The sequence below is a fragment of the Hyla sarda genome, unplaced genomic scaffold (genome assembly GCF_029499605.1).
Source record: "Hyla sarda isolate aHylSar1 unplaced genomic scaffold, aHylSar1.hap1 scaffold_259, whole genome shotgun sequence".
Lineage (NCBI taxonomy): Eukaryota > Metazoa > Chordata > Amphibia > Anura > Hylidae > Hyla > Hyla sarda.
The window spans coordinates 252,711-278,077 of NW_026609279.1; the positions used below are offsets into that span (position 1 = coordinate 252,711).

A 25,367-nucleotide genomic window follows, 5' to 3' on the forward strand; every position below is an offset into this window, starting at 1 on the left:
GGACCCCCAGAAATGTCCCGGCTATATATGGACCCCAAAGGCTTCCGAGGAATGGAGGCGCAGCTGAAGAATGTTCTCCAGACATCCGTCCTCACCCCATGTGGACACATACAGGGCGGGTGTATCAGCGAGGCGTGGAAGTATGAGACCGACCGGGGCCGAGTGTTTGTAAAGTGGAATCAAAGAGATCAGGTCAATATCCTGTATTATAGTAGTTATATTCTTGTATATAGGAGGCAGTATTATAGTAGTTATATTCTTGTATATAGGAGCAGTATTATAGTAGTTATATTCTTGTATATAGGAGGCAGTATTATAGTAGTTATATTCTTGTATATAGGAGGCAGTATTATAGTAGTTATATTCTTGTATATAGGAGCAGTATTATAGTAGTTATATTCTTGTATATAGGAGCAGTATTATAGTAGTTATATTCTTGTATATAGGAGCAGTATTATAGTAGTTATATTCTTGTATATTGGAGCAGTATTATAGTAGTTATATTCTTGTATATAGGAGCAGTATTATAGTAGTTATATTCTTGTATATAGGAGCAGTATTATAGTAGTTATATTCTTGTATATAGGAGCAGTATTATAGTAGTTATATTCTTGTATATTGGAGCAGTATTATAGTAGTTCTATTCTTGTATATAGGAGCAGTATTATAGTAGTTATATTCTTGTATATAGGAGCTGTATTATAGTAGTTATATTCTTGTATATAGGAGCAGTGTTATAGTAGTTATATTCTTGTATATAGGAGCAGTGTTATAGTAGTTATATTCTTGTATATAGGAGGCAGTATTATAGTAGTTATATTCTTGTATATAGGGGGCAGTATTATAGTAGTTATATTCTTGTATATAGGGGGCAGTATTATAGTAGTTATATTCTTGTATATAGGAGCAGTATTATAGTAGTTATATTCTTGTATATAGGAGCAGTATTATAGTAGTTATATTCTTGTATATAGGAGGCAGTATTATAGTAGTTATATTCTTGTATATAGGAGGCAGTATTATAGTAGTTATATTCTTGTATATAGGAGCAGTATTATAGTAGTTATATTCTTGTATATAGGAGCAGTATTATAGTAGTTATATTCTTGTATATAGGAGCAGTATTATAGTAGTTATATTCTTGTATATTGGAGCAGTATTATAGTAGTTATATTCTTGTATATAGGAGCAGTATTATAGTAGTTATATTCTTGTATATAGGAGCAGTATTATAGTAGTTATATTCTTGTATATAGGAGCAGTATTATAGTAGTTATATTCTTGTATATAGGAGCTGTATTATAGTAGTTATATTCTTGTATATAGGAGCAGTGTTATAGTAGTTATATTCTTGTATATAGGAGCAGTATTATAGTAGTTATATTCTTGTATATAGGAGGCAGTATTATAGTAGTTATATTCTTGTATATAGGGGGCAGTATTATAGTAGTTATATTCTTGTATATAGGGGGCAGTATTATAGTAGTTATATTCTTGTATATAGGGGGCAGTATTATAGTAGTTATATTCTTGTATATAGGAGCAGTATTATAGTAGTTATATTCTTGTATATAGGAGCAGTATTATAGTAGTTATATTCTTGTATATAGGAGCAGTATTATAGTAGTTATATTCTTGTATATAGGAGCAGTATTATAGTAGTTATATTCTTGTATATAGGAGCAGTATTATAGTAGTTATATTCTTGTATACAGGAGCAATATTATAGTAGTTATATTCTTGTATATAGGAGAAGTATTATAGTAGTTATATTCTTGTATATAGGGGCAGTATTATAGTAGTTATATTCTTGTATATAGGAGAAGTATTATAGTAGGTATATTCTTGTATATAGGAGAAGTATTATAGTAGTTATATTCTTGTATATAGGGGCAGTATTATAGTAGTTATATTCTTGTATATAGGAGCAGTATTATACTAGTTATATTCTTGTATATAGAGGTAGTATTATAGTAGTATATTCTTGTATATAGGAGCTGTCACGATTCGGCTAGCTGGATGTGGATCCTTTGTGTCAGCGAGGGATTGGCGTGGACCGTGCCGGTGAACCGGTTCTAAGAGGCTACTGGTGTTCACCAGAGCCCGCCGCAAAGCGGGATGGTCTTGCTGCGGCGGTAGCAACCAGGTCGTATCCACCGGCAACGGCTCAACCTCGCTGACAGCTGAGAAGGCGTGGGACAGAAGGACTAGGCAGAGGCAAGGTCAGACGTAGCAGAAGGTCGGGGCAGGCGGCAAGGTTCGTAGTCAATGTGGATAGCAGAAGATGTGGAACACAGGCTTTGGACAACACTAAACGCTTTCACTGGCACAAGGCAACAAGATCCGGCAAGGGAGTGCAGGGGAAGTGAGGTGATATAGCCAGGGAGCAGGTGGAAGCTAATTAGGCTAATTGGGCCAGGCACCAATCATTGGTGCACTGGCCCTTTATACTCAGAGAGCTGGCGCGCGCGCTCGCGCCCTAGAGAGCGGAGCCGCGCGTGCCAGCACATGACAGCCGGGGACCGGGACGGGTAAGTGACTTGGGATGCGATTCGCGAGCGGGCGCGTCCCGCTATGCGAATCGCATCCCCGCCGGCAATGTCAGTGCAGCGCTACCGGTCAGCGGGTCTGACCGGGGCGCTGCAGGGAGAGAGACGCCGTGAGCGCTCCGGGGAGGAGCAGGGACCCGGAGCGCTCGGCGTAACATCTTGTATATAGGAGGCAGTATTATAGTAGTTATATTCTTGTATATAGGAGCAGTATTATAGTAGTTATATTCCTGTATATAGGAGCAGTATTATAGTAGTTATATTCTTGTATATAGGAGCAGTATTATAGTAGTTATATTCTTGTATATAGGAGGCAGTATTATAGTAGTTATATTCTTGTATATAGGAGGCAGTATTATAGTAGTTATATTCTTGTATATAGAAGCAGTATTATAGTAGTTATATTCTTGTATATAGGAGGCAGTATTATAGTAGTTATATTCTTGTATATAGGGGCAGTATTATAGTAGTTATATTCTTGTCTATAGGAGGCAGTATTATAGTAGTTATATTCTTGTATATAGGAGCAGTATTATAGTAGTTATATTCTTGTATATAGGAGACAGTATTATAGTAGTTATATTCTTGTATATAGGAGCAGTATTATAGTAGTTATATTCTTTTATATAGAAGCAGTATTATAGTAGTTATATTCTTGTATATAGGAGGCAGTATTATAGCTGTTATATTCTTGTATATAGGAGCAGTATTATAGTAGTTATATTCTTGTATATAGGAGCAGTATTATAGTAGTTATATTCTTGTATATAGGAGGCAGTATTATAGTAGTTATATTCTTGTATATAGGAGCAGTATTATAGTAGTTATATTCTTGTATATAGAAGTATTATAGTAGTTATATTCTTGTATATAGGAGCAGTATTATAGTAGTTATATTCTTGTATATAGGAGGCAGTATTATAGTAGTTATATTCTTGTATATAGGAGCAGTATTATAGTAGTTATATTCTTGTATATAGGGGCAGTATTATAGTGGTTATATTCTTGTATATAGGAGCAGTATTATAGTAGTTATATTCTTGTATATAGGAGCAGTGTTATAGTAGTTATATTCTTGTATATAGGAGCAGTATTATAGTAGTTATACTCTTGTATATAGGAGGCAGTATTATAGTAATTATATTCTTGTATATAGGAGCAGTATTTTACTAGTTATATTCTTGTATATAGGAGCAGTATTATAGTAGTTATATTCTTGTATATAGGAGCAGTATTATAGTAGTTATATTCTTGTATATAGGAGCAGTATTATAGCAGTTATATTCTTGTATATAGGAGCAATATTATAGCAGTTATATTCTTGTATATAGGAGCAATATTATAGTAGTTATATTCTTGTATATAGGAGCAGTATTATAGTAGTTATATTCTTGTATATAGGGGCAGTATTATAGTAGTTATATTCTTGTATATAGGGGCAGTATTATAGTAGTTATATTCTTGTATATAGGAGCAGTATTATTGTAGTTATATTTTTGTATATAGGAGCAGTATTATAGTAGTTATATTCTTGTATATAGGGGCAGTATTGTAGTAGTTATATTCTTGTATATAGGGGCAGTATTGTAGTAGTTATATTCTTGTATATAGGAGCAGTATTGTAGTAGTTATATTCTTGTATATAGGAGCAGTATTATAGTAATTATATTCTTGTATATAGGGAGCAGTATTATAGTAGTTATATTCTTGTATATAGGAGCAGTATTATAGTAGTTATATTCTTGTATATAGGAGCAGTATTATAGTAGTTATATTCTTGTATACAGGAGCAATATTGTAGTAGTTATATTCTTGTATATAGGGGCAGTATTGTAGTAGTTATATTCTTGTATATAGGGGCAGTATTGTAGTAGTTATATTCTTGTATATAGGAGCAGTATTATAGTAGTTATATTCTTGTATATAGGAGCAGTATTATAGTAATTATATTCTTGTATATAGGGAGCAGTATTATAGTAGTTATATTCTTGTATATAGGAGCAGTATTATAGTAATTATATTCTTGTATATAGGGAGCAGTATTATAGTAGTTATATTCTTGTATATAGGAGCAGTATTATAGTAGTTATATTCTTGTATATAGGAGCAGTATTATAGTAGTTATATTCTTGTATACAGGAGCAATATTATAGTAGTTATATTCTTGTATATAGGGGCAGTATTATAGTAGTTATATTCTTGTATATAGGAGAAGTATTATAGTAGGTATATTCTTGTATATAGGAGAAGTATTATAGTAGTTATATTCTTGTATATAGGGGCAGTATTATAGTAGTTATATTCTTGTTTATAGGAGCAGTATTATAGTAGTTATATTCTTGTATATAGGAGCAGTATTATAGTAGTTATATTCTTGTATACAGGAGCAATATTATAGTAGTTATATTCTTGTATATAGGAGAAGTATTATAGTAGTTATATTCTTGTATATAGGGGCAGTATTATAGTAGTTATATTCTTGTATACAGGAGCAATATTATAGTAGTTATATTCTTGTATATAGGAGAAGTATTATAGTAGTTATATTCTTGTATATAGGGGCAGTATTATAGTAGTTATATTCTTGTATATAGGAGAAGTATTATAGTAGGTATATTCTTGTATATAGGAGAAGTATTATAGTAGTTATATTCTTGTATATAGGGGGCAGTATTATAGTAGTTATATTCTTGTATATAGGGGGCAGTATTATAGTAGTTATATTCTTGTATATAGGAGGCAGTATTATAGTAGTTATATTCTTGTATATAGGAGCAGTATTATAGTAGTTATATTCTTGTATATAGGAGACAGTATTATAGTAGTTATATTCTTGTATATAGGAGCAGTATTATAGTAGTTATATTCTTTTATATAGAAGCAGTATTATAGTAGTTATATTCTTGTATATAGGAGGCAGTATTATAGCTGTTATATTCTTGTATATAGGAGGCAGTATTATAGTAGTTATATTCTTGTATATAGGAGCAGTATTATAGTAGTTATATTCTTGTATATAGAAGTATTATAGTAGTTATATTCTTGTATATAGGAGCAGTATTATAGTAGTTATATTCTTGTATATAGGAGGCAGTATTATAGTAGTTATATTCTTGTATATAGGAGCAGTATTATAGTAGTTATATTCTTGTATATAGGGGCAGTATTATAGTGGTTATATTCTTGTATATAGGAGCAGTATTATAGTAGTTATATTCTTGTATATAGGAGCAGTGTTATAGTAGTTATATTCTTGTATATAGGAGCAGTATTATAGTAGTTATACGCTTGTATATAGGAGGCAGTATTATAGTAATTATATTCTTGTATATAGGAGCAGTATTATAGCAGTTATATTCTTGTATATAGGAGCAATATTATAGTAGTTATATTCTTGTATATTGGAGCAGTATTATAGTAGTTATATTCTTGTATATAGGAGCAGTATTATAGTAGTTATATTCTTGTATATATGAGCAGTATTATAGTAGTTATATTCTTGTATATAGGGGCAGTATTATAGTAGTTATATTCTTGTATATAGGAACAGTATTATAGTAGTTATATTCTTGTATATAGGAGCAGTATTATTGTAGTTATATTTTTGTATATAGGAGCAGTATTATAGTAGTTATATTCTTGTATATAGGGGCAGTATTGTAGTAGTTATATTCTTGTATATAGGGGCAGTATTGTAGTAGTTATATTCTTGTATATAGGAGCAGTATTATAGTAGTTATATTCTTGTATATAGGAGCAGTATTATAGTAATTATATTCTTGTATATAGGGAGCAGTATTATAGTAGTTATATTCTTGTATATAGGAGCAGTATTATAGTAATTATATTCTTGTATATAGGAGACAGTATTATAGTAGTTATATTCTTGTATATAGGAGCAGTATTATAGTAATTATATTCTTGTATATAGGAGACAGTATTATAGTAGTTATATTCTTGTATATAGGAGCAGTATTATAGTAGTTATATTATTGTATATAGTAGGCAGTATTATAGTAGTTATATTCTAGTATATAGGAGCAGTATTATAGTAGTTATATTCTAGTATATAGGAGCAGTATTATAGTAGTTATATTCTTGTATATATAGGAGCAGTATTATAGTAGTTATATTCTTGTATATAGGAGCAGTATTATAGTAGTTATATTCTTGTATATAGGAGCAGTATTATAGTAGTTATATTCTTGTATATAGGAGCAGTATTATAGTAGTTATATTGTTGTATATAGGAGCAGTATTATAGTAGGTATATTCTTGTATATAGGAGCAGTATTATAGTAGGTATATTCTTGTATGTAGGAGCAGTATTATAGTCGTTATATTAAATATTGTACATAACTATGATATATATAGTTTTCATGATTATTATTAGTATTTTATTTATTTATTATATATATTTCTCTCTATAGGCTATGACAATGTTCAGAGGGGAAATTGCAAGTTTAGCGGCAATAAGGAGAACATGTACTGTGCGTGTACCCACTCCCATCACGTTGGCCGAGCTCCCAGCAGGAGGCGCTCTTCTTATTATGAAATGTCTGGAGCTCCGACCTATCTGCAGGTAAGTCGTGGATATATCTGCAGTGTTCTGCTGCCATCCACCATATATTCTGCATTTAATGTATTACAGAAAATATCGTCACCAATAAGTGTATTCACTGAGAAGGACGATACTAGAGATTTGAATTTATTGATATTGAATTTTTTTAATTTTTTTAAAATCTTTTTTAGATTTGCTGGAAAACTGGGGGAGCAGCTGGCGGATCTACACGTCCATAATATGAGAATGAAAATGCAGCAAAACTGCGGGACTATAGGTGAGCGGACATGGAGTCCTGTGTAAGGCCCTATTCAGGCGGAGGAATTTCCAAACGGAAATCATTTTGGGCAGTACCGGGCGGAATCCCATTAAAGTCAATGGGGCTTGAATTTTGGGAGAATTCTGTGTTTATGAAACTCAGAAATTAACTAAAATTCTGCCAAAATTGAAATGCCATTATGCTAAAAGAGGTTATCCAGGAAAAAAAATTATAATTATATATATATATATATATATATATATATATATATATACTGACTACAGAAAGTGAAACAGATTTGTAAATGACTTCTATAAAAAAATCTTAATCCTTTCAGTACTTATGAGCTGCTGAATTTGAGTTATTCTTTTCTAAGTGCTCTCTGATGACAAGTGTCTAGGGAACTGTCCAGAGTAGAAGCAAATCCCCATAGCAAACCTCTTCTACTCTGTGAAGTTCCCGAGACAAGCAGAGATGTCAGCAGAGAGCACTGTTGCCAGACAGAAAAGAACAACTCAACTTCAGCAGCTGATAATTATTGGAAGGATTAAGATTTTTTTATATAGAAGTGATTTACAAATAGGTTTAACTTTCTGGAGCCAGTTGATATATATAATAAAAAGTATTTTCCCTGGAATACCCCTTTAATGGGATTTTGCTATCCCATTCACACATTCTGCTAAATTTAAACACCTGCATTTTGCGGAATTGCTGGCAAAATCCCATTAAACTTAAATGGGTACTCCGGTGGAAAACTTTATTTTTAGAGATGAGCGAACTTACAGTAAATTCGATTCGTCACGAACTTCTCGGCTCGGCAGTTGATGGTTTTTCCTGCATAAATTAGTTCAGCTTTCAGGTGCTCCGGTGGCTGGAAAAGGTGGATACAGTCCTAGGAAAGAGTCTCCGGAGCACCTGAAAGCTGAACTAATTTATGCAGGATAAAGTCATCAACTGCCGAGCCGAGAAGTTCGTGACGAATCGAATTTACTGTAAGTTCGCTCATCTCTATTTATTTTCTTTTTTAAATCAACTGGTGCCAGAAAGTTACCGTAAACAGATTTGTAAATTACTTCTATTAAAAAATCTTAATCCTTCCAGTACTTATTTGCTGCTGAATACCACAGAGGAAATGGATTTCTTTTTGGAACACAGAGCTCTCTGCTGACATCACGAGCACAGTGCTCTCTGCTGACACCTCTGTCCATTTTAGGAACTGTCCAGAGCAGCACATGTTTGCTATCGGGATTTTCTCCTACTCTGGACAGTTCCTAAAATGGACAGAGATGTCAGCAGAGAGCACTGTGGTCATGATGTCAGCAGAGAGCTCTGTGTTCCAAAAAGAAAAGAATTTCCTCTGTAGTATTCAGCAGCTAATAAGTAGTGGAAGGATTAAGATTTTTTTTTAATAGAAATAATTTACAAATCTGTTTAACTTTCTCGCAGCAGTTGATTTAAAAATGTAAAAAAAGTTTTCCACTGGAGTACCCCTTTAATGGAGCTTGAATTTCGGCAGAATTCGGCAGAAATTACACCAAAATGTTAAGTCTGTTATGTTTAATGGGATTCCACTGTCCCATTCACACATCAGAATTTCTGCGGCCGACATTCCGCCACAGAAATTCTGCATTTCCCAAAATTTAAAGAAATGTCTTTAAATTTTGTGGAATTGTGGGAGGAATTCAATGGGGCTTGAATTTTGGCAGAATTCTGTGTTTATGCTACATAGAAATTCCACCAAAATTCAGCTAAAATTTAAAACCGTTATGTTTAATGGGATTCCGCATTCTGCAAAATTCTACGGAATTGGGGGCGGAATGCCAATAAACTCCAACATTCTGCCGAAATTCCGCTGCTGAACCAAATTTTGGTGGAATTTCAGAATTCAGCCTTGTGAACGTAGTCAGGATCACAACAGATCACATGATCATTACTGATGTTCTGCTGGTGGATCAGTGAGCCCCGGAGGTCACCACTGTGTAATAGTTATGGTGGAGGTTAAAGGAGGCACCCGCCTGGGCACAACACTATATGGAAATAATAGACTTAAAGGGGTATTCCAAGAAAAAAACTTTTTATATATATATCAACTGGCTCCAGAAAGTTAAACAAATTTGTAAATTACTTCTATTAAAAAATCTTAATCCTTTCAGTACTTATGAGCTTCTGAAGTTAAGGTTGCTCTTTTCTGTCTAAATCCTCTCTGATGACACGTGTCTTGGGAACCGCCCAGTTTAGAAGAGGTTTGCTATGGGGATTTGCTTCTAAACTGGGCGGTTCCCGAGACAGGTGTCATCAGAGAGGATTTAGACAGAAATGAACAACCTTAACTTCAGAAGCTCATAAGTACTTAAAGGATTAAGATTTTTTAATAGAAGTAATTTACAAATCTGTTTAACTTTCTGGAGTTTTTTCTTGGAATACCCCTTTAAATGTTACACAGATTTTTGTCTCTTCTTTAGGACAATGTCCGGACGGTCTGCGGCCCGTGGATAAGTTCGGGTTTCACACTACGACCTGTTGCGGATACATCCCACAGGTAAGCGGTATAGCAGTATATTCTACAGATCTCCTAAGTCAGTGATCTCCAAACTGTGGCCCTCCAGCTGTTGCAAAACTACAACTCCCAGCATGCCCGGACAGCCAACGGCTGTCCGGGCATGCTGGGAGTTGTAGTTTTGCAACAGCTGGAGGCACACTGGTTGTGAAGCACTGGCGTAAATCATCAGCCCAGAGTGTGACGTGTTGTGATTGGCCAGAGAAGTAAGGGAGGAATTATCCGTGTGTGCACTACTGGCAAACAACTTAGGCTGCTTTCACACTATAAAACCACTTCCGTTACCAACGCTCGTTAGGAAATCGGCAGTTATACGGCCGGGACAAAATCACTAACGACCGTTAGAAAATCCCATCATAGTGTATGGGATTTTTCTAATAGCCGTTTTAACCCGTTATCGCCCGTTATTTGTGAAGGACGATAGTAACGGGAGATTTAGTGCATGCACTATTTCTCCCATTCATTCATCTGTCACAAAATATCGTCCGTTATTAATAACGGACGGTAACGGGTTAAAACGGCTATTAGAAAAATCCCATAGACTATAATGGGATTTTCTAACGGTCGTTAGTGATTTTGTACCGGCCGTATAACTGCCGATTTCCTAACGGGCGTTCATAACGGAAGTTGTTTTATAGTGTGAAAGCAGCCTTAGAACTGGTATTCTATGCTGGATGTTGTAGTTTTGCAACAGCTGGAGGCACACTGGTTGTAAACACTGGTGTAAACAATCAGCCCAGGATGTGCTGTGATTGGCCAGAGAAGTAAGGGAGGAATTATCTGTGCGTGTACCACTTGCAAACAGCTCAGCTGATGTGTTGTATGTGGAGTTACAGTTTTGCAGCAGCTGGAGATGCACAATTTGGAGACCGCTGTCCTACGTTATTACAAAGTGGTTTTACTGATTTGTCACTGGTTTAACCCCTTAGGACACGGCCAATTACATTTTTTGCGTTTTCATTTATTTTTTCCTCTTCACCTTTTACGAGCCAAAACTCTTATTTTCTACACCCACACGTTTTTTATACAAAAAAATTTGGCATGACCAATCGTACTTTGTAATGACACCTTATATTTTACCATAAAATATACGGCACAATGAATTTTATTTTTTTGGGGGGGTTTGGGGGGGGATGGGCTCCAGCCACCATTTTTACTCATCAGACCCCCACAATTACAGTGTGGGTGGTCCGAAGAGCCTCAAAAAGCCTTGCTAATGCATTATTGATCACGGTATCTAAAGGGTTAATGGCGGGCATCAGCGTGATCACTGAATTCCGCCATTAGCGCCAAGGATGAAATGAGCACGAAGCTTCTGCGCTCTCTTTATGTTCATGCCATAAATGTACGTCCTGGTGCACTAAGTACCAGGGACCCATGACATACATTTACATCATGGGTCGTCTAAGGGTTAAACATTTTGCTTGCCGTCAGTGAATAGAAAAAGTTCACAAGATAATGAAATCCCATGCGCCCCGCAGGTTTTGCTACAATCTATGCCGTCTTGGACAATCCCCTGGAAAACTCCATTAAAACGTAACTAAATGATGGTGTATTCTAGTAAATGACCTATAGAGGACAATAATGTCTTCTCCGTCCTATTATGGTCCTGGTTGTATCTACAGGAGAACGAGTGGCAGGAGGACTGGGCGACCTTCTTTGTGTCTCAGCGTCTGCAGCCGCAAGTCCAGTTGATCGAGAAGGACTATGGGGACCGGACTCTTCTGGGACTGTGGTCTGAGCTGCAGGTAGGAAAGTCTGAAGATAGATGGATCCCCCCCATAGTGATAGGATTGGTGGGGTCTGTGTATATTTGTGGACATAGTTGTGGACATTGATGTGTATAGTTGTGGACATTGATGTGTATAGTTGTGGACATTGATGTGGACATTGATGTGTATAGTTGTGGACATAGTTGTGGACATTGATGTGTATAGTTGTGGAAATTGATGTGTATAGTTGTGGAAATTGATGTGTATAGTTGTGGACATAGATGTGGACATAGTTGTGGACATTGATGTGTATAGTTGTGGACATAGTTGTGGAAATTGATGTGTATAGTTGTGGACATTGATGTGTATAGTTGTGGACATTGATGTGTATTGATGTGTATAGTTGTGGACATTGATGTGTATAGTTGTGGACATTGATGTGTATTGATGTGGACAGTGATGTGTATAGTTGTGGACATAGTTGTGGACATTGATGTGGACATTGATGTGTATAGTTGTGGACATTGATGTGTATAGTTGTGGACATTGATGTGTATTGATCTGGACAGTGATGTGTATAGTTGTGGACATAGTTGTGGACATTGATGTGTATAGTTGTGGACATTGATGTGTATTGATGTGGACAGTGATGTGTATAGTTGTGGACACTGATGTGGACATTGATGTGTATAGTTGTGGACATTGATGTGTATTGATGTGGACAGTGATGTGTATAGTTGTGGACACTGATGTGGACATTGATGTGTATAGTTGTGGACATTGATGTGTATTGATGTGGACAGTGATGTGTATAGTTGTGGACACTGATGTGGACATTGATGTGTATAGTTGTGGACATCTAGTGTGGCTGATGATTGTATTTTGTCCCCAGATGAAGGCCCATAAAGCCTTCAGAGATACTGTCCTCGTTCCCTCTCTCTTACACGGGGACCTATGGGAGGCCAACGTTGCGGAGGATGACCAGGGCCCGGTTCTCTTTGACCCCGCCTCCTTCTATGGACACTCTGAGTTTGACTTGTCGGTGGGTGAGATGTTTGGAGAGCACTGTGAGGACTTCTACCAGGCGTACCACAGGAGGATCCCCAGGTCTCCCGGCTTCGCCCTCCGGCGCCTCCTCTACCAGCTCTTCCACTCCCTGAATAACTGGAACCACTTTGGCGCGGTGTTCAGGAGACGCACCCTGGACCTGGCCAGAACCCTCCTCCAGATCTTGTGAGGTCAGACGATGGCGGACGGATCTACATGACAGTCATGGCTTGTCCCCGAGGACCGGATCATCAGACGTTCTGGATCATCAGATACTGCACTCAGCATGTTTACAGTATTTTAAGGGAGGCGGGGTATTGGGGGCGGAGTTATTGGGGCCGGGTATCAGGGGCGGGGTATAGGGGGCGGGGTTATTGGAGCCGGGTATCAGGGGCGGGGTATAGGGGGCGGGGTTATTGGAGCCGGGTATCAGGGGCGGGGTATAGGGGGCGGGGTTATTGGAGCAGTTTAGGAGATAAAACCGAAATACAAATAAAACCATTGTGTGTATGAAGGATTCTTCCTCCTTATGTGTTTATATTGAGCAGTGTTTCCCATCCAGGGTGCCTCCAGCTGTTGCAAAACTACAACTCCCAGCATGCCCGGACAGCCGATGGCTGTCCGGGCATGCTGGGAGTTGTAGTTTTGCAACAGCTGGAGGCAGCCCGGATGGGAAACACTGATTTAGATGAAGGGCTGCCCAGGATGGGAAACATGAGTCTGCTTTATTTCCATGCTTATTTATATGTGGGACACTCACAAATATCACAAATGATAGGTTCAGCAGACTGTATCACACATGAAAGGATTAGATACATGAACTCAGCAGACAGTATCACACATGAGAGGATTAGATACATGAACTCAGCAGACAGTATCACACATGAGAGGATTAGATACATGAACTCAGCAGACAGTATCACACATGAAAGAATTAGATACATGAACTCAGCAGACAGTATCACACATGAGAGGATTAGATACATGAACTCAGCAGACAGTATCACACATGAGAGAATTAGATACATGAACTCAGCAGACAGTATCACACATGAGAGGATTAGATACATGAACTCAGCAGACAGTATCACACATGAAAGGATTAGATACATGAACTCAGCAGACAGTATCACACATGAGAGGATTAGATACATGAACTCAGCAGACAGTATCACACATGAGAGGATTAGATACATGAACTCAGCAGACAGTATCACACATGAAAGGATTAGATACATGAACTCAGCAGACAGTATCACACATGAGAGGATTAGATACATGAACTCAGCAGACAGTATCACATATGAGAGAATTAGATACATGAACTCAGCAGACAGTATCACACATGAGAGGATTAGATACATGAACTCAGCAGACAGTATCACACATGAGAGAATTAGGTATATGAACTCAGCAGACAGTATCACACATGAGAGGATTAGATACATGAACTCAGCAGACAGTATCACACATGAAAGGATTAGATACATGAACTCAGCAGACAGTATCACACATGAGAGGATTAGATACATGAACTCAGCAGACAGTATCACACATGAGAGAATTAGATACATGAACTCAGCAGACAGTATCACACATGAGAGGATTAGATACATGAACTCAGCAGACAGTATAACACATGAAAGGATTAGATACATGAACTCAGCAGACAGTATCACACATGAGAGAATTAGATACATGAACTCAGCAGACAGTATCACACATGAGAGGATTAGATACATGAACTCAGCAGACAGTATCACACATGAAAGGATTAGATACATGAACTCAGCAGACAGTATCACACATGATAGAATTAGATACATGAACTCAGCAGACAGTATCACACATGAGAGGATTAGATACATGAACTCAGCAGACAGTATCACACATGAGAGGATTAGATACATGAACTCAGCAGACAGTATCACACATGAGAGGATTAGATACATGAACTCAGCAGACAGTATCACACATGAGAGGATTAGATACATGAACTCAGCAGACAGTATCACACATAAAAGGATTAGATACATGAACTCAGCAGACAGTATCGCACATGAAAGGATTAGATACATGAACTCAGCAGACAGTATCACACATGATAGAATTAGATACATGAACTCAGCAGACAGTATCACTCATGAGATGATTAGATACATGAACTCAGCAGAAAGTATCACACATGAAAGGATTAGATACATGAACTCAGCAGACAGTATCACACATGAAAGGATTAGATACATGAGCTCAGCAGACAGTATCACACATGAGAGGATTAAATAGATCAACTCAGCAGACAGTATCACACATGGCAGGATTGGACACATCAGCTCAGCAGACAGTATCACACATGAGAGGATTAGATACATAGGTTCAGCAGACTGTATCACACATGATAGAATTAGATACATGAACTCAGCAGACAATATCACACATGGTAGGATTAGACACATGAGCGGATTAGATACAGCAACTCAGCAGACAGTATCACACATGAGAGGATTAGATACATCAGCTCAGCAGACAGTATCACACATTAGAAGATTAGATACATGAGCTCAGCAGACAGTATCACACATGAGAGGATTAGATACATCAACTCAGCAGACAGTGTCACACATGAGAGGATTAGATACATCAACTCAGCAGACAGTGTCACACATGAGAGGATTAGATACATCAGCTCAGCAGACAGTATCACACATGAGAGGATTAGATACATCAACTCAGCAAACAGTATCACACATGAGAGGATTAGATACATCAGCTTAACTAAAAGTATAACACATGACTGGATTAGATACATGAGCTCAGCAGACGGTATCACACATGAAAGGATTAGATACATGAGCTCAGCAGACAGTATCACACATGAAAGGATTAGATACACGAACTCAGCAGACAGTATCACACATGAAAGGATTAGATACATGAACTCAGCAGACAGTATCACACATGAAAGGATTAGATGCATGAACTCAGCAGACAGTATCACACATGAAAGAATTAGATACATGAACTCAGCAGACAGTATCACACGAGAGGATTAGATACATGAACTCAGCAGACAGTATCACACATGAGAGGATTAGATACATCAACTCAGCAGACAGTATCACATATGAGATTAGATACATCAGCTCAGCAAACAGTATCACACATGAAAGAATTAGATACATGAACTCAGCAGACTGTATCACACATGATAGAATTAGATACATGAACTCAGCAGACAGTATCACACATGAGAGGATTAGATACATCAGCTCAGCAGACAGTATCACTCATGAGAGGATTAGATACATGAGCTGAGCAGACGGTATCACACATGAGAGGATTAGATACATCAGCTAGGGAAACAGTATCACCCAAGAGGTTTAGATACATCAGCTGCTATTATATAATACAGTCTGCTGAGCCTCGGTATCTAAGTTTATATTGTGTGATACTGTCTTCTGAGTTAATGTATCTAATCCTTTGATGTGTGATACTGTCTTCTGAGTTAATGTATCTAATCCTTTGATGTGTGATACTGTCTTCTGAGTTAATGTATCTAATCCTTTAATGTGTGATACTGTCTTCTGAGTTAATGTATCTAATCCTTTGATGTGTGATACTGTCTTCTGAGGTAATGTATCTCATCCTTTGATGTGTGATACTGTCTTCTGAGTTAATGTATCTAATCCTTTGATGTGTGATACTGTCCGCTTGGTTCTCATGAATGATGGTGATGTAGATCATGATTTCAGCCACTAGAGGGCAGAATAATCACAGAAATACAAAACATGAGAAATCCCAGCCCTGCAGGCAACATCCATTATAGCAGCTGGAGGCTGTCTGGACATGCTGGGAGTTGTAGTTTTGTAACAGCTGGAGGTTCACAGTTTGAAGACCACTGCCCTATATCTCCTCTAGGTGTTAGAAAAGAGGAAGATGATGGGAGGAGTAGTTATGTGCCATTAATATCTGATCAGTAGGTTCCGACCTCAGATCAATCACACAGCGCCTCCACCATACAAGTGGTTGTGCCTGGTAATGCAGCCGGTCCCATTCACTAGTGCTGGACTGTGGGGTCTCAGGGGTCGGACCCCAATATTCTCACATCAGAAGGTAAAATCATCCCAGAGAATCACCTTGACCCCCCCCTTAATGATGACCCCATACAGTGCCCCATACAGTGCCCCAGACGCCCCATACAGTGCCCCAGAGTCCTCATACAGTGCCCCAGACGCCCCATACAGTGCCCCAGACGCCCCATACAGTGCCCCAGACGCCCCATACAGTGCCCCAGACGCCCCATACAGTGCCCCAGACGCCTCATACAGTGCCCCAGACGCCTCATACAGTGCCCCAGATGCCCCATACAGTGCCCCAGACGCCCCATACAGTGCCCCAGATGCCCCATACAGTGCCCCAGACGCCCCATACAGTGCCCCAGACGCCCCATACAGTGCCCCAGACGCCTCATACAGTGCCCCAGACACCTCATACAGTGCCCCAGACGCCCCATACAGTGCCCCAGACGCCCCATACAGTGCCCCAGACGCCCCATACAGTGCCCCAGACGCCCCATACAGTGCCCCAGACGCCCCATACAGTGCCCCAGATGCCCCATACAGTGCCCCAGATGCCTCATACAGTGCCCCAGACGCCCCATACAGTGCCCCAGACGCCCCATACAGTGCCCCAGACGCCCCATACAGTGCCCCAGACGCCCCATACAGTGCCCCAGACGCCCCATACAGTGCCCCAGACGCCCCATACAGTGCCCCAGACGCCTCATACAGTGCCCCAGACGCCTCATACAGTGCCCCAGACGCCCCATACAGTGCCCCAGACGCCCCATACAGTGCCCCAGAGTCCTCATACAGTGCCCCAGACGCCCCATACAGTGCCCCAGACGCCCCATACAGTGCCCCAGACGCCCCATACAGTGCCCCAGAGTCCTCATACAGTGCCCCAGACGCCCCATACAGTGCCCCAGACGCCCCATACAGTGCCCCAGACGCCCCATACAGTGCCCCAGACGCCCCATACAGTGCCCCAGACGCCCCATACAGTGCCCCAGACGCCCCATACAGTGCCCCAGACGCCTCATACAGTGCCCCAGATGCCCCATACAGTGCCCCAGACGCCCCATACAGTGCCCCAGATGCCTCATACAGTGCCCCAGATGCCCCATACAGTGCCCCAGATGCCCCATACAGTGCCCCAGATACCCCATACAGTGCCCCAGACGCCCCATACAGTGCCCCAGACGCCCCATACAGTGCCCCAGACGCCCCATACAGTGCCCCAGACGCCCCATACAGTTCCCCAGATGCCCCATACAGTTCCCCAGATGCCTCATACAGTGCCCCAGATGCCCCATACAGTGCCCCAGATGCCCCATACCATGTCTGAAATGCCCCATACAGTGCCCCAGATGCCTCATACAGTGCCCCAGATGCCTCATACAGTGCCCCAGATGCCTCATACAGTGCCCCAGATGCCCCATACAGTGCCCCAGATGCCCCATACAGTGCCCCAGATGCCCCATACAGTGCCCCAGATGCCCCATACCATGTCTGAAATGCCCCATACAGTGCCCCAGATGCCCCATACAGTGCCCCAGATGCCCCATACAGTGCCCCAGATGCCTCATACAGTGCCCCAGATGCCCCATACAGTGCCCCAGATGCCCCATACAGTGCCCCAGATGCCTCATACAGTGCCCCAGATGCCCCATACAGTGCCCCAGATGCCCCCTACAGTGCCCCTGGTGCCCCAGATACGCGGTTGGATACTCAGCTGTGATACGCGGTTGGATACACGCTGTGATACGCGGTTGGATACACGGCTGTGATACGCGGTTGGATACACGGCTGTGATACGCGGTTGGATACACGGCTGTGATACGCGGTTGGATACACGGCTGTGATACGCGGTTGGATACACGGCTGTGATACGCGGTTGGATACACGGCTGTGATACGCGGTTGGATACACGGCTGTGATACGCGGTTGGATACACGGCTGTGATACGCGGTTGGATACACGGCTGTGATACGCGGTTGGATACACGGCTGTGATACGCGGTTGGATACACGGCTGTGATACGCGGTTGGATACACGGCTGTGATACACGGTTGGATACACGGCTGTGATACGCGGTTGGATACACGGCTGTGATACGCGGTTGGATACTCAGCTGTGATACGTGGTTGGATACACAGCTGTGATACGCGGTTGGATACATGGTTGTGATACGCGGTTGGATACACAGCTGTGATACGCGGTTGGATACACGCTGTGATATGCGGTTGGATAATCGGATTTGATACGTGGTTGGATACACGGCGGTGTTATGTGGTTGGATAAATGGTTGTGATACGTGGTTGGATACACCAGTGGTGATGTATCTCTGGAGGTATCTCTCACATTCCTTGTGGTATTCGGAGAAGAGAATTCCAGACAATTCTCTATATAGAGACGACAACTGCGACTGCGACTATTACTGGGAATATGTGAGGAGGAGATGCCAGGAATGTCACAGCTGCCAGTCACCCCGAGACCCCCAGACCACCCTACACAGACACTATCCAGTGTATCCAAGCCTATCACAGGGATACTGTCTGCTGACCTGTGTATCTAATCCAGTCACCTCCGAGACCCCCGAGACCCCAGACCACCCTATACAGACACTATCCAGTGTATCCAAGCCTATCACAGGGGATACTGTCTGCTGAGCTGTGTATCCAAAGTTATCACGTGTGCTACTAACTGCTAAACCATGTATCTAATCCTATCATGTGTGATACTGTCTGCTGAGCCATGTATCTAATCCTGTCATGTGTGATACTGTCTGCTGAGCCGTGTATTTAATCCTGTCATGTGTGATACTGTCTGCTGAGCGGTGTATCTAATCCTATCATGTGTGATACTGTCTGCTGAGCCGTGTATCTAATCTTGTCATGTGTGATACTGTCTGCTGAGCCATGTATCCAAGCCTATCATGTGTGATACTGTCTGCTGAGCTGTGTATCCAAGCCTATCATGTGTGATACTATCTGCTGAGCCGTGTATCTAATCCTGTCAAGTGAAATACTGTCTTCTGAGCCGTGTATCTGATCCTATAATGCGTGATACTGTCTGCTGAGCCGTGTATCCAAGCCTATCATGTGTGATACTGTCTGCTGAGCCTGTATCAAATACAATCAGGTATCTAAGCAGTGGATACTCAAAGATTCACACAGAACCACAACCACCATCATGTGACAAAACCGGTTGCAATACTACAACTCCCAGCATGCCCGTACAGCCGTTGGCTGTCCGGGCATGCTGGGAGTTGTAGTTTTTCAATTCCCTGAGGACCACAGGAATGTGAGTGTGGGTTCAGTGTAGCTGTGGAGCCCCCCTTTAAGACCCCCGCCCCGTACTTGATGGGTGACTGACATGATCATGTGACACGGATTTAAAGGAGCAACGTCCTAAAATACTCATGGCTGCCGGCGCCCTTACTGCCCCTTCACCTGCCCCGAAAAACTGCAAAGAAAAATATTTGTCTGCCCTGGTGAATTCCGAGCACATATCTTGGGGCGGGGGGCATCCATAAATATCTAAAGGGGTCTCGGGGGTCTGTGACCGCAACATGTGCAGCCTCTGACTGATCGCCGTGTCTCACCTAAAAATAACGGGGCGGTTATTTAGGGCGCCGATTCTTCCATCAGTCTCCTAAAATAATTCCCAAAAAATTCGGCACCTGCCAAGTGATCGTGTACACTCACCGGCCACTTCATTATCGCTTGTTAACCCCTTAACGACACAGGGCGAACATGTACGCCCTGGTTGCAGTCGGGGTATATGAAGCACGCTCTGCATAGCTGAGCACGCTTCATACCTGGTGAGTATCGGCTGCCATCAGCCGTTACTGATCACAGCACCTAAAGCAGCCACGGTATCTGTTGAGACTCATCGGATCCCCTGCAGCGAGATTGCGGGGGGGTCTGATGGTTCAGGATGGCCGCCAAAGTTTTAACCCCTTAACGACCTGGGGTTTTTCCGTTTTTGCATTTTCGTTTTTTCCTCCTTACCTTTAAAAAATCATAACTCTTTAAATTTTGCACCAAAAAATCCATATGATGGCTTATTTTTTGCGCCACCAATTCTACTTTGTAATGACATCAGTCATTTTACCCAAAAATCTACGGCGAAACGGAAAAAAAAATCATTGTGCGACAAAATTGAAGAAAAAACGCCATTTTGTACATTTTGGGGGCTTCCGTTTCTACGTAGTACATTTTTCGGGTAAAATGACACCTTATCATTATTCTGTAGGTCCATACGATTAAAATGATCCCCTACTTATATAGGTTTGATTTTGTCGCACTTCTGGAAAAAATCATAACTACATGCAGGAAAATGAATACGTTTGAAAATGTCATCTTCTGACCCCTATAACTTTTTTATTTTTCCGCATACGGGCCGGTATGAGGGATAATTTTTTGCGCCGTGAACTGAAGTTTTTAGCGGTACCATTTTTGTATTGATTGGACTTTTTAATCGCTTTTTATTCATTTTTTTCATGATATAAAATGTGACCAAAAATATGCTATTTTGGACTTTGGAATTTTCTTGCGCGTACGCCATTGACCGTGCGGTTTATTTAACTATATATTTTTATAATTCGGACATTTACGCACGTGGCGATACCACATATGTTTATTTTTATTTACACAGTTTTTTTTTTTTATAGACATATTTGGTATCGCCGAATATGTCCGACCTATTAAAATATAATGTTATTGAGCCCGTATAATGAACGGCGTGAACGTAAAAAAATAAGTCCAAAATTGCTGATTTTTGGTCACATGGTATCCCAGAAGAGATGGAATAAAAAGTGTTTAAAAATTCACAAACGTGGTACCAATAAAATCTACAGATCATGACGCAAAAAATGAGCCCTCGTATAGCCCCGTATACAGAAAAATAAAAAAAAGTTATAGGGGTCAGAATAGGGCAATTTTAGGAATATTTATTTTTTTGCAAAAAGTTGAAAAAAATTTTTAAAGTTGTAAAATAATAGAAAAACGGTATAAATTAGATATCGTTTTAATGGCGTTGACCTACAGAACAAAGAGAACCTGTCAGTTTTACCAACAAGTGCGCTACGAACCAACAAAACCCCTCAAAAGTAGCAGAATTGCGGTTTTCTTTTCAATTTCCCACCACAAATAGTATAGTTTTTTTTATTTCTCCGTATATTTTATGGTAAAAGGAGTGAGGTCATTACAAAGTACAATTGGTCGCGCAAAAAACAAGCCCTCATATGGGTCTGTGGATGGAAAAATAAAAGCGTAATGGCTCTTATAAGGGAAAAAAGGAAACGCATAGATTACAGCTGACTGTGTTCTTAAGAGGTTAAGCCCGAGAAGGCACGGAGGGGTTAAAAGGGTTTTCCGGGATGAGGAAAACGGGTAATTTCTTCCGAAAACAGCGCCGCCCCTGTCCTTAGGTTGTGTGTGGTATTACAATGTGACTCCACTCAATTTAACTGAACTGCAATACCACACACTACCTGAGGACAGGGGCGGCGCTGTTTTTGGAAGAAATCAGCTCTGTTTTTCTCCAGAGTCAGACATGTAACATATCTATCTATCTGTATATATATTTATATCAGAAAAGACAGACCTACCTCCTTCTTAGCTCGAGGAGGACTACAAGTCCCAGCACGGCACCGCCTTCAGCTACATATCTTCATTAATTTGGTGAGGAAACTCTCTTTTCATCCAAGTCTTGCTGAGTCGGTCGACCATGTCCTCCATCTTCCTCATCACCACAAGGGATTCTGGGATGGATTCTCCTCAGGCGCCATGGTTACCGTGGTTGTTATGGCTGTGCTTGGCGATGGGGTCACATATTGGTTCCTAGAATCTAGGTCAGTGGTCTCCAGACTGTGGACCCCCAGCTGTTGCAATACTACAACTCCCAGCATGGCCGGACAGCTGTTGGCCATGTCCTCCATCTTCCTCATCACCACAAGGGATTCTGGGATGGATTCTCCTCAGGCGCCATGGTTACCGTGGTTGTTATGGCTGTGCTTGGAGATGGGGTCACATATTGGTTCCTAGAATCTAGGTCAGTGGTCTCCAGACTGTGGACCCCCAGCTGTTGAAATACTACAACTCCCATCATGCCCGGACAGCTGTTGGCCATGTCCTCCATCTTCCTCATCACCACAAGGGATTCTGGGATGGATTCTCCTCAGGCGCCATGGTTACCGTGGTTGTTATGGCTGTGCTTGGAGATGGGGTCACATATTGGTTCCTAGAATCTAGGTCAGTGGTCTCCAGACTGTGGACCCCCAGCTGTTGCAATACTACAACTCCCAGCATGCCCGGACAGCTGTTGGCCATGTCCTCCATCTTCCTCATCACCACAAGGGATTCTGGGATGGATTCCCCTCAGGCGCCATGGTTACCGTGGTTGTTATGGCTGTGCTTGGCGATGGGGTCACATATTGGTTCCTAAAATCTAGGTCAGTGGTCTCCAGACTGTGGACCTCCAGCTGTTGCAATACTACAACTCCCAGCATGCCCGGACAGCTGTTGGCCATGTCCTCCATCTTCCTCATCACCACAAGGGATTCTGGGATGGATTCTCCTCAGGCGCCATGGTTACCGTGGTTGTTATGGCTGTGCTTGGCGATGGGGTCACATATTGGTTCCTAGAATCTAGGTCAGTGGTCTCCAGACTGTGGACCCCCAGCTGTTGCAAAACTACAACTTCCAGCATGCCCGGACAGCCGTTGGCTGTCCGGGCATGCTGGGAGTTGTAGTTTTGCAACAGCTGGAGACAACACTGGTTGGGAAACTATAACTGCATGAAACTTATATGAAGGGTTAATATGGCCTCTGTGGTGTCTCCAATGTCCGCCATCTTTCCTCTGTCCCCAAGTTTAACCCCTTCCTCTGATCTGATATGCCTTTTGGGGCCTTAGCACCTAAGCTTGTTTTTTACTTGCGGGCAAGGTTGTACTTTCCGATATACTTTCCGTATATTTTATCGGTTCCTTTTTATTAACCCCTTCCCGACCCTGGACGTACCAGTACATGGCGGGACGGGTGAGTGGAATATGGCGTGGGTTCACTTCAAAACCGCCGCCATCAGACATCTGCCGGTAATGACGGACATGGGAGATCGTTTAAATGGTTAAATGCCGTGATCAATAGTGATAGCAGCATTTAAACAGTAGATGGTGGTGATCCCTGGTGTCTAGGGGTCCCACATCCCCCCCCCCCCAACGTGATGTAATCGCGAGGTACCGATGGGTTGTTGGGGAGGCCTTACCCGTGCCATGGCGTCTTTCCCTGGACCGGCGGTTATTAAAGTCTGCCCAAGGTTTTCGTTTTTTTTTTCATTCCTGTTTTTGACCTGAAAAAGCGTGTGGCTATTTTATTATTATTATTATTTTTATTTTTTTTTTAAATAGTGGGTTTTAGTCTGTGTTTTTTCCCTTTGTTTTTATCATGGCAAATTATGTGACTCAAGGATTTCTATGAAAGAAATGGGATAAAATAAAAAAAATAAAAAAAATAAAAAAAACGCCAACGCTAAACACACATGCCGATTTTTTTTTCTTCTGCTCCCATAAACTTCAATGTGAGAGAAACGTCAAGATTTTGTAAAAAAAAAACAAAAAAACAACGCCATAGTCTCAACATACTGCCAGAGCCCAAAACTGCACAAAAAGCGCCAAAGACGAGTGAAAAAAAAAAAAAAATGTTTTCACTCATCTTATAAGATATATATATGAAAAAAACCCTTATAAAATTGAAATCGCCCCCTTTCCCTTTTTTTATATATCAAAAATAAACATATTTGGTATCACCACGTGCGTAATTGTCAGCACTATTAAATGATCCCATTCCTGATCCTGCGCGGTCAACAACGTCAACGGCAAAAAATTCCCAACCCTCAAATTGATGATTTTTGATCACATTACATTCCAGAATTTTTTTTTTTTTTTTAAGTCATCAAAAAGTCAGAACAACAAAAACGTGGTTCCGTTAAAAACTACCGCTTATGGTGCAAGAAATAAACCCTAACACCGCTCCGTAGGTGGGAAAGTAACATTTCTATAGGGGTCGATGAGCAGATTTATAGTCACATAGTTAGTACGGTTGAAAAAAGACATATGTTCATCAAGTCCAACCAGAGAATTAAGGGGTAGGGATGTGGTGCGATATTGGGGAAGGGATGGGATTTTATATTTCTTCATAAGCATTAATGTTATTTTGTTCCAGGAATGGATCTAATCCTGTTTTAACCCCTTAAGGACCAAGGATGTACAGGTACGTCCTTGGTCCTGCTCCCGTGATATAACGCGGGGTTACACGGTAACCCCGCATCATATCACGGCGGGCCCAGCGTCATAGTGAAGCCGGGACCCGCAGCGCCGATCGCGGCGCCGCGCGCTATTAACCCTTTAGCCGCGCGCTCAGAGCTGAGCCGCGCGGCTAAAAGAGAAAGTAAAAAGTGCCGGTTAACTCAGTGGGCTGTTCGGGATAGCGGCGGTGAAATCGCGGCATCCCGAACAGCTTACAGGACAGTGGGAGGGTCCCTACCTGCATCCTCGCTGTCCGATTGCCGAATGACTGCTCAGTGCCTGAGATCCAGACATGAGCAGTCATGCGGCAGAA

The 25,367-nt window shown here is 41.0% G+C and overlaps 2 protein-coding genes across 4 annotated transcripts in view; one reads left to right on the forward strand and one right to left on the reverse strand.

Moving 5' to 3' along the window:
* The window catches only part of TBCD (tubulin folding cofactor D), a 324,749-nt gene that overhangs the window by 238,455 nt on the left and 60,927 nt on the right, over window positions 1-25,367 (reverse strand). Inside the window, exon 1 of one of the 2 annotated variants that reach the window (XM_056553204.1) lies at window positions 22,361-22,807. The exons of the other annotated variant lie outside the window; for it this stretch is intronic. The gene's annotated coding sequence lies outside the window, so the exon portion shown is untranslated. Of the gene's footprint in view, window positions 1-22,360; window positions 22,808-25,367 lie in introns of those variants that run through there. 2 annotated transcript variants of the gene reach the window in all.
* On the forward strand, window positions 52-12,925 carry LOC130324099 (fructosamine-3-kinase-like). Of its 2 annotated transcripts, none has more exons than XM_056553210.1 (6): window positions 52-192; window positions 6,980-7,131; window positions 7,302-7,402; window positions 9,832-9,908; window positions 11,552-11,674; window positions 12,531-12,925. In XM_056553210.1, exons 1-6 carry the CDS (start codon window positions 52-54, stop codon window positions 12,873-12,875), a joined length of 939 nt encoding a protein of 312 aa, XP_056409185.1. In that variant the 3' UTR covers window positions 12,876-12,925. The 2 variants fall into 2 exon arrangements, with proteins under 2 accessions (XP_056409185.1, XP_056409184.1); XM_056553209.1 differs by having other exon boundaries at window positions 7,302-7,387.